Below are 10110 nucleotides of genomic sequence, written 5' to 3'. Positions count from 1 at the left end.
ACAAAAAAGGTACTGAATTGTTAATATTTTGAAAATAAATGTTATTTGAATTTCGGTTTCATTTTTTTAGTTTTGTTCAAAATATGGTGATGTATATCCTGTCGTGAACCCAGCATCTAGATATGTACCAAATCGTAAGCTGAGCGTAACGTTACACCGCTAGTTATATGTAACTTTGGTCTTATTTCCAGGAATAATTGTTAATCATTGAAAAGGCTTTTATTGTAATACACCTACACAGAATTAAAATAGATTTTACATTTTTAATAACAACATATGGTCTACAAATGTCTTTGTTAAGTGTTTTATTTAGAATAACACGGCATGTCAGCACCAGTTTGGAGAATGTTTTTGGTTGAAATAATTGAAATATGAATTTTTGAAGGCTGGTAGACTCGCTATCAGAGAGAAATAGCTTATCAGAGAGAAATGGAGTACGACTTGATTAGTATTGACTTGGTAAATAACTTAGCCTATATGTTTATTGATTCGAGCACCATATGAAACACTTCACAGTGATGAACAGCACAAAGGACTGGTGTGTAACTTGCTTATTAAGGCAGTTTTTTCCCAAATTAAATTTGTATTCCAGACTGAGAGGTTTGCATTGTACAGCATAGAATATTGTAAAAATATATTTTTGTATTTAAGTAACTAAATGGTAAACATTTTTGTTTTGAGATATAAATTCGTCTCTTATTTAGACCTGCAGCTCTTAAAGTGAGCATCCCACTGGTCATTGGTGAAGTTGCTGCTATTTTACAGTGGCTTAAAAATGATTTGTACAATAAAAATAAAGAATTTGTGAATGGGCCTACTTCCTTAAAAAAATTATGAATTTAATTTGCTTATAAATGTATTTTAAACTAAGACAAATGCACAGAAAAATGATGCGTAATGAAGCTTGTTTTTTCATTAATTTTCTTATACTTCATAGTAGACCCTGAGTGATTTGGACAGCTTACTGTATGTATGAATGTTCAATGAATGAATGATCTAAATTTGGGTTTTTCTTTTTTTTTGGCACAGCTGAGAAATATATTATATTAGACCTTTGATATACTTGTGGTATGTTTTGGCTTTTGCAAGAGGTAGTTAGATATACAATTCTGTCATTCCACATTAAGCACCTAAAAAAGCACCACATTTGAACCACTCAGGAGAACACTTGTTCAGTTTCACTGTGGTTATTTTGTCCAGGTATAAAGGTCAGTGGTTATTGGTTATTATAGTCCTCTTAAACGGAATCCACATTCAGTCCTAAAACAAAAATGAAGATAGCTGTTTTAACAACAATGACAAAAACGTGTGCTATATGTGGGGGAAATGATCTCACCTCAGATTCAGCCCAAATGCTTGTGTTGTTTTTCATAGCTCACTGCATTGTTGGAGTTACTTCCTGGTGAATAAATATGCCACAAATTACACCTCCTTTGCAGTTTTTCATTGGTGGCTACTTGTGTTTCTCCTTCCTACTTCTAAGAAATACAAAACAAACTGGTGGTCATACTAACCTAAATCATCCTTGTAATCTGTGAAGTACTTGATTCTCAGGGTACGTCCATCTAGAGGGAGAACAGTTTCAATAAATGACTATTTTTAATAAATATGTTACTGTATATAAACTACTAGCTATTTTTTTGTATATGAATCCTGTTTTGTTGTAAACAACCACCACGCTAATATAACCTACACAAAGTACACCATAACATTTAAGAATAGCAGAGTGTGAGTGGATAAAGGGAAGAAGGTGTGAATAAAGGGAAAGGGATCCCTTGCGGACCTGAGTTTCCTCTCTGTTTGATGCACTGGCCTCGGTTGGGGATACCAGCAGAGGGCTTTCCCGGGCTGATGATGTGACACTCATAACCAGTGGGACAAAGCAAAGGTTCATCTCCATCCTCAGTGGTGCTGCAAGCCTCAGCTGCACGTGAAAACACAATTGCGTGAGTTACATTGTATCTATGGGTCCAAACATGTTGCCACAACTGGTAATTTGTAAATTACTGCTTTGAGTCCCAAAAGTCCCCTATAATTATTATTTATTGGGCACTTATCTTGTTCTTTTAAATACAGAAGGCAGTGTTGCAGCTGGAAATGGTAGTAAATGTAATGGAGATGAAATTCAAATGCGTTGAAATGCTAATTTAATTTAGAGAGATGTGTATATACTAAACATTTAATTAACATTTAGAAGAGCAATAGATGGCATAGCACCAGTACCAGCTTATTGTTGCTTTGCGTATTCTATCCTGCTGATGAATGAATACCCACCCTGCAAAACTTCCTCCGGTCCATCTAAAAGCCAGCCGTTCCCTCCCAACCACCGCGGCTTGGGCTGCACCAACCAGTCCAGCACTGGTCAATAAGAAATCAAATGAACATCATAAATAACATCAACACATTCTGTCAATTCATTTTAAATTCCTACTTTACAATATTAAACCCTGCTGAATAAAAAAAAACTATAGAAATTCTAATGGTTTCCAAAAATCAGCTGTTTACCATTAAGGCCATTACCACGACAACGGTTATTGAACCATCCTGCTTAACAATGGTTTTTCAAATATAAATAGTAAAAACAAAACAAAACAGAAAGACTTACAACATAAAATTAAAACATTTAAAAATTCAGCACACTCCGGATGACTCATTCTATAAGCTTTTTTAAGGTTCTGATTTTATTTTTAAACAAAGACTCTGTAGTGATCAACCTAATGGATAAAGGGAGGCCATTCCAGAGTTTGGGGCCAACAATAGCAAAAGCCGGTCACCCTTTCTTTTTCTTTTGATCTGGGGACCCTGGTCTCTGGTTTGATGACATTAAACATCTAGCCGCTATGTTATCAGTCACAAGTTCCGATAGGTAAAAAGGATCCAGACCATTTAAGACCTTATAAACAAAACAAATAAAATCTTAAACTCTATTCTAAGATGAACTGGCAACCAATTCATAGAGAGTAGGACATGTGTAATGTGCTCAAATTGAAGCGTTCCAGTGAGAAATCTAGCAGCCGCATTTTGGACTAATTGCAAACGATTTATATAGTAGTGACCAATTCCTATATGTATTGAATTGCAATAGTCCAGACGAGTGAATATAAATGCAAGTTCAGAAGCAGTTAAGAGACTTTTAACTTTACCCAGAAGTCTTAAATGAAAGAAGCACGATTTAACAACTGCAATTACATGCTTATCAAGTAGCAGGTCCGAATAAAAAATAAAACCCACATTTCTAACAGATGGTTTTACATATATAGCATTTTTCATTATGAGCACATATATTTGTGTGTCGGGTGCCTAGAAGTGAAAAAGTACTAAGGAAAAAGTATAAGGAAAATAAAATGGGGGCAAGAATAGATCCTTGGGGAACCCCGTAAATTCAGACGTGCTTTTGAAGATGAACATCCATTTATATTAACAGAGAAGGTTCGGTTGTTCAAATAAGATTTCAACCAATTCAGTTCATTTTTAGTTCAAACAATTCAAATTTAGAAGGTTAGCAACTGACATTTCTGGGGCACCATTGACAACCATAGTAGAAATAATTATTCCATAATTTATTTGTTCTGTTGAACACAAAATAAAATATTTTGAAGGATTTAGGAAAGCAAATAGTTCTGGGTCCCCTTTGACAGGCATTTTATTGGTAGCCAATGGTGCCTCAGAAATCTCAGTTGCTAACATTTTTCCTAATATCTTTATTTGTGTTCAACAGAACAAAGACATTTATACAGGTTTGGAACAATTTGAGGTTGAGTAATTCATGAAAGAATTGGAATTTTTGCCTGAACTATCCCTTTAAGACTTTGAATTTCTCACCAGGTGGAGGCTGCACTGACTCTAAGCAGGCGTAGATGCATCCATTGTAACAGCACCGTTTGTGTCTCTCGCACTCTGAATCTGAACGGCAGCCTGGAACCTCACAGGCTCGTTCGGGCAGCATCTGGGGTGGTGGAGGGCAGCGGTCATTTTTCTGGTGCTGAGTCGTCTGGGGATGGTTGGGGTACTCGTAATCCTGAGAGAGGAAGAAATGCATGTAAACATAAATCATGAAGAAGATTTGAGATGTTTTAAGTTTTATGACCTCCTGTGAACATAAGTCAGAATAGACAGAGACAGGTAAACTTGGGTGAGTAATAGATTTACCCATGTTACATTTACATTTAGCAGACGCTTTTATCCAAAGCGATTAATAGATGAGATAAACAATGGAAGCAACATAACGACAACAAAAAGCATAAGTGCAATAAAAAACTAGTCTCATATAGCCTACCACAGTATACAAAGCTATGTTTTTTTTTTTTGAAAGAGTAGAAAAGAGATAGAAGTCAGAACTTCTAGAACTTCTGCTAACACTGTACGTCTCAGATTAACAGTGGATATACTGTTCAGGAATGTAATCCCTTTTCTACGGATGCTGTACAAGAAAGCTTTTCATGCAGGTATGGGTTTTCCACTCCACTTTTCTTTTTCCCACGGCTTAATAGATCTGCCTGAGCCAGGTTTCGATTTGCAGCTGGGGTACTGTTGAGGGGCGAGAATATACTCTGTGGTCTCCCCACTTTTCTCTTTCTCTGGCGTTCTTTCTACAGTTCAACACTGCTTGACAAGTATAAAACCACATTCTTCTGCTGAAACCCCAGACCGGAGCTGTTTAGAATGCAGACACGCATCTCTCTCTTTTCTGGCTGGCTTGTTTTACATTCCTCCTCACAGCGCCTTTTTTTAGAGTCTGACTCAAAATGTGTCTTTAATTTTGCTTGCTAATTAGATTATGGCTTTTTAAACCATAAAACTCAGCATGTTAATTTGGCACGATTGGAGATTTGCTTTAGAGCAAACTCTTTAAATACAATCAAATGTTTGGCATGGGATGTTGTCGCAACTGTAGCAGTTTATAGATGTATTTCTCTGTATATAGATATGCATATTATATTGCATATCAGTCCATAGATCCTCCAAAATTATACACTTTGAGGTGGTATCTACAGAGCAAATGGTAGATGAACAAATCATTCTAAGCACATTTAGCTTTATCCAGTTTTACCACTTCATGGACTGAACTATTATTCTGGTTAGTTGCTAAAGAAACAGTATACTTTTCTGGAACTGGATAGACTATTGAGTCCATGGAAATGGTAAACTTGTTTTTGACCTATTTTATAGATGCTCTTGAGCTCCTCAACTGAAAACTGCTTCCTTCCTTAAGACATTAGCGAGGACATCACTGTCATTACAGTTACAGTTTCTCAGATCAGAGGTAAGTCTTTATCCCACGAGCCTTACAGCAATATATTAACAACAAATACAGATTAACAATCCCAGCACAAAAGGAATTCGCCACACTGTTTTACCTGTGTTTCAAATGGAAAAGGTTGTAAAAGTTAAGATAAGCTTGCCTTTGCTAATACTTGTTAAAATGTACAGATAACATTTTCCCGAGAGGTTTTTGATTAGCCAAGAAGGAAGTGATAGTGTGTTCTTCCTGTCTGAAACAAGTCCCTTGAAATCAGTGGTTATCTATTCCAAATTCCCTTTTCCTGCTTAGAAGATATCAGTACTATCATCATTAATCATACGTCTCACTGTGGTTACATAAGTTGCCGGAATGGCATGTGTGTCTTTGATGTCAATTGTGAATGCAGGCTTTCAATGATAAATCTTCAATCATCTGTTGGACATGTAGTGTGGAGAATGTCAAGATAAACTGTCAGCACACTCTCAAGCCACAAAACCTTTTTTCTCCATTTATGTCAACTCCATCCTGCTTTATATCCTTCAGGGTTATATTCATTGACGCTCCTGTTACAACATACAATAAGTTTGAACCAAATGGGTGTTGACGTACTTAGCACTCTGTATTATGGTCATTTAAGCAATCATTGGGATATTATGAGAGGAAAACTAAGTTGCCCCTTGCCTTTCAACCTAAGTTTCACCAGCGTGCTGTGATTGAGGTCTAGACGTCGGCATGTTACAGGCTAAGCTCATTTCCTGCCGAGTTTTTGGATTTTACAGCTGCTTGGCTACTTCAGAGATTTGCCTCTGCGTAGAGTTAAATGAGTACGAAGCGGTCTGCAGATGATGAAAATACTTTCTCCCCATATTTCCCTTTATAGTCTTAATTCTCATAGGTGTTGCTCTCTGTAAATCAGTTTATTTCTTAAATCCAAATGGACCTCAACCTACACTAACAATAACCTATCGACAAATCTCGTATCTTGCAACAAAGCAATCAATTTTGTACCAAGAATAAATTAGGAATTATATAATCAATGTAATCATGTATATTAAACAGAAAAATGGAATATCTGCATATCAAGGACATAACAAGGACGTAAATTTGCCAACCCATTGTGTTGTCTTAATAAAAAAAGAGTTTAAATATAGGGAATGCATCATATGAAAATAATCTTTTCATTAGTATTTAAATTTGAGGCTCTGCTGACTGGGATTAGCTTCAATTGCAACACTGAACACATGACTGCTGTAAAACTGCTTTGAAATGAACTCATAATGGGTGTTAGAGTCAATGAACCTAAGCAGACAGATGCTTTTTTAATGTCAAATATAAATGCAACTTATAAATATGAGTATAAATGCAAAATAGGTATTAAAAGCTTTCAAAGCTCTATTATCCAATACTTTTTAAAGTTTAATTTCCTCACTTTCTGCCACAAAGGAGTTTTTTTCATCAATTGTTTTTATAGTGTCCGGGTGTTTCTTGTTTCAATTATTACTTTGTGTATAAAAAGCCCTCATGTTTCTTTTGTCCCTTGTCAGCTTTGTTGTTGAGTCTCACCAGTTGTCCGGGAAAGTCATTTGGTTATTTTTGATTATGTTTTTTTATTTAATAATAAAGCACACAGGTTTTGTCAACTTGCCTTGTTGACTAGTAGAGTATGGAAAACTGCAAAGGACCTGCCAGAAGAAGACAGACACCTCATTTCGCCTCAGGAGGTTGTTGACAGGTAGCCCTGAAACATCTGTCATCTTGGGTAGCTTTCAAGCCTTTCCTCTGTGGTCTGTTAATCATCACTGTGGATCTCTAAGTGATGGGGCTTTGTCAGTACAGCAGACCTGAGAAGACCACTCACATGCCATCATGTGTTCTAAGACCCACACTGTGCTTTTATATGGTACACCAAATACCTTATTCCCTATTAACGGTATTAAATTTCTATTTATGAAAAAGAATAAATACTTATCATCATGACCTTCCCATGTTTTAAGGATGGCCGTGTTTGTTTCCAGTCACGAGCGAGTTGGGAGCCAGTTGGACCAGGATGGGTTTCGGGCCGCTTTGGGCCCACCCAGAAAACTCAGCAAAACACTGGACCCACTTTCTCTTTTCACCAATGGGGAAATGTGGTAATTCTTATCTAGTTTATAGAAAGCTTAACCTTACAGAAGCGATCTCAATTACCCCCGGTTCCAGCCTAATTATGATTCATTATTAAAAGCGCTGTCCTGTGTCTACTCATGATTCATTGGCACACACCAGTGACTCTACAGAAAGAGAAAGAATTGAAGAACATAGAGAATAAGGGGAAGACAGCAGATGTTAGTTGTCACAGTGTCATATGGAAAGAAAAATGAACCAGGTGGGACAATAACTGAGCGACAATTTAACACAGAGTTGCCAACGTCATTCTGTCCAATGTGTCATTATAGGAGGATCTATTGACAGAAATGCAATAAAATATACAAACTATGTCATCATAATCAAGTGTTTTGTTTTTATTACCTTAGAATGAATTATTTCTATCTACACACACCGTGGGTTCCCTTACATGGAAATCGCCATGTTTTTTCTACAGTAGCCCTAAACAGACAAACTACTCCACAGAGTGTTTCTCAAATATGTTATCTCTAGAAGCGAAAACATAACAACATCTTAGTCCTGTGTCAGCCAGCGTAGTGCTTTGAAAGGGAGGGGTGAAGTGAGCCATTGGTTGTAATTCACAACCTCACACTAAATGCAGATCAAATTTAATACACTGGACCTTTTCAGGTAACTTTTGAATACAATCCGTTTAAAATGTCAGTCTGTTGTCAATCTTGAACCAGTCATGAATTGGTATTTAGTCAGTCAATAAAATATATAATTTAATTGCCCTATTTGTTGCTAAATCAATCTTGCCATTCACATTACATTTAGTCATTTAGCAGACGCTTTTATCCAAAGCGACTTACAAAGAGTTTAGGGAGCAATAAGCGATATGTCTTGGGAGCAATATTAAAATAGGTGCCAATACAAAGTTACTGGTTTCGACAAAAGCTAGACCACTACCTGTTGAGAGAAAGATAATTTTTTTTTAATAGAATCTACACTTTTTGGTACCAATGAACAGAGGCCCCGAAACTTCCCGCCTTTCCCAGTCTCTAATACAGACAAGCACGCACGCACACACACACACACACACACACACACACACACACACACACAGACACAAACTAAACTCTACACCAACTGTGAATTCAACCGTAACCAGAGTAACTCAACATGAGTCCTGGAGACATGTTGTATTCATTCCTTTTCCCCGCTATGTACTGGACCAAAAAATCTTCTTATAGATTCACTGAAGTTAACTTTTGAAACACTGCCCTTCACAAATAATATAAGGAATAAACTTACTATGGTACTACCATGGCTTTTCATCCACCTTGGTGGTAAACTGGTACTTTGGGCTTTATAATACCTTGTAAATACCATTTGATACATTTACATTGGAATATGACTTGCAAATGTCATATTCATGTTATCTAAATTTAAAGTTCCATATGGATATCTGAACATAAATGATACAATATGTTCCACACTATGTAGGCCTATAAACATTTCATAGTTAAACAACATTAATGTGCCATTGAAAGATGGCTTTGCTTTCAGCACAAACACATGCATCACTAAAGAGTCCCAGATCTTTCCTTGAATCCTCACCTTGTGGTTAAGTCCCCTCTTTACGATCAAGCGTGCATTCCCTGAACCAGATGCCAGCAGTAGTAAGAAACAGACCAGCTTCACCAGAACGAACCCGGACCAGATCTGACAGCCCGGCATGATCTAGCTCTTTCAAGTCTGGTGTTTTGTGCCCGTCTCTTTCTCTCCTTAATCCTCAGACTTTTGAAGTTGGTCACGCTGTTCAAAACGTCCTCTTTCTTTGTTGTTGGATGTGTTGATGTTGTGCTCTCCTGAGATGCGTGTCTTGTACTGTTGGAAGTCTCTGTCCTCTTGTGGTTAATAGAGCAAATTCCTCAAGAGGAGAGTTTCTTATGTCATAGATTATTAAAAAGCTGCAAATGAAAAACAGATAGAACCACAAAAGGAGAAAAGGAGCGAGAGAGGGTGTGAAAAAAGTAAATAAAAGAAGTCACTGTAAAAGAAAACTAAAGAAGGGGAGAGAGAGAGACAGCTGTCTGTGCATCGGTTATTCTGAAATGTGTCTACTGACACGAAAAAGCACATGGTTACCCTGAGAGAGGGAAGGAGGGAGGGTGCGGGCGAGCAAGAGAGAGGGAGGGTGGGGGCAAGACTTTTTTACTCTTTTTCCTGAAACTTTTGTTACGTGTTTAAGTCTTAATGGACAAATCTGTGTTTATCAACATTTTGAAAAGCAGCAATGTATACAGCAAAGAAGAGCCTGCCTGTCTGCCTTGAAAAAGATCATACTGGTACCTTTCTTCTGAATGTTCTGTGTGACCAGTGTGTGTGTGTGTGTATGTGCGTGCTCTTATTTCATAGGATAAAACAGAATGGGCGATCAGGCATAAGGAAGCATGCGGTGAAATCTGGGGAAGGGGCCACTTGTCTTTGAAATTTCAAGTTCCCTTTTAAAGTAGGACATCCCGCCTCCAGCCATAAACTCTCTGTACCCTTCTGTGCCCCTGTTATGGAGACAGAAAAAAGGAAGGAATTTCAACTTCCTCAACTTCAACCACCCCCTTTAGTTTTACCAGATAAAGACACCTGTGATATTTTTCCTGGACTGAAAGGGGTAAAACATGTTTACCAGAGATTCTTTTGTGAAATTAATTATTTGACACATTTCTTCATTCCTGTTATGGATGAAACAATGGTCTGGTTAAAAGCAGGATGGAAAGCAG

At 37.3% G+C, this 10110-nt stretch overlaps 1 protein-coding gene across 2 annotated transcripts; it reads right to left on the bottom strand.

Annotated features, from left to right (window-relative positions):
* Positions 1 to 145: 145 nt before the first annotated feature.
* wfdc1 (WAP four-disulfide core domain 1) lies at positions 146 to 9420 on the bottom strand. 2 transcript variants are annotated; one of them, XM_056766958.1, is made up of 7 exons: positions 8948 to 9420; positions 3823 to 4018; positions 2275 to 2358; positions 1784 to 1924; positions 1515 to 1565; positions 1337 to 1399; positions 146 to 1260 (listed from the first exon to the last, which is right to left on the bottom strand). In XM_056766958.1, exons 1-6 carry the CDS (start codon positions 9065 to 9067, stop codon positions 1344 to 1346), a joined length of 648 nt encoding a protein of 215 aa, XP_056622936.1. In that variant the 5' UTR covers positions 9068 to 9420; the 3' UTR covers positions 146 to 1260; positions 1337 to 1343. The 2 variants fall into 2 exon arrangements, with proteins under 2 accessions (XP_056622936.1, XP_056622937.1); XM_056766959.1 differs by lacking the exons at positions 146 to 1260; positions 1515 to 1565 and having other exon boundaries at positions 1367 to 1478.
* Positions 9421 to 10110: the final 690 nt, after the last annotated feature.

The sequence above is a fragment of the Triplophysa dalaica genome, chromosome 14 (assembly GCF_015846415.1).
Source record: "Triplophysa dalaica isolate WHDGS20190420 chromosome 14, ASM1584641v1, whole genome shotgun sequence".
NCBI classification, from domain to species: domain Eukaryota; kingdom Metazoa; phylum Chordata; class Actinopteri; order Cypriniformes; family Nemacheilidae; genus Triplophysa; species Triplophysa dalaica.
This window is presented reverse-complemented; position numbering and strand designations above follow the sequence as displayed.

Excerpts from the sequence above, each read along its gene's own strand:
- wfdc1 (XM_056766958.1), bottom strand. The coding sequence starts at position 9,067 with ATGCCGGGCTGTCAGATCTGGTCCGGGTTCGTTCTGGTGAAGCTGGTC. Across the intron at positions 2,359-3,822 it reads GTCAGTGCAGCCTCCACCTG|TGCTGGACTGGTTGGTGCAG; the intron begins GTGAGAAATTCA and ends CTTATTGACCAG. Across the intron at positions 1,566-1,783 it reads CAAACAGAGAGGAAACTCAG|ATGGACGTACCCTGAGAATC; the intron begins GTCCGCAAGGGA and ends TTCTCCCTCTAG.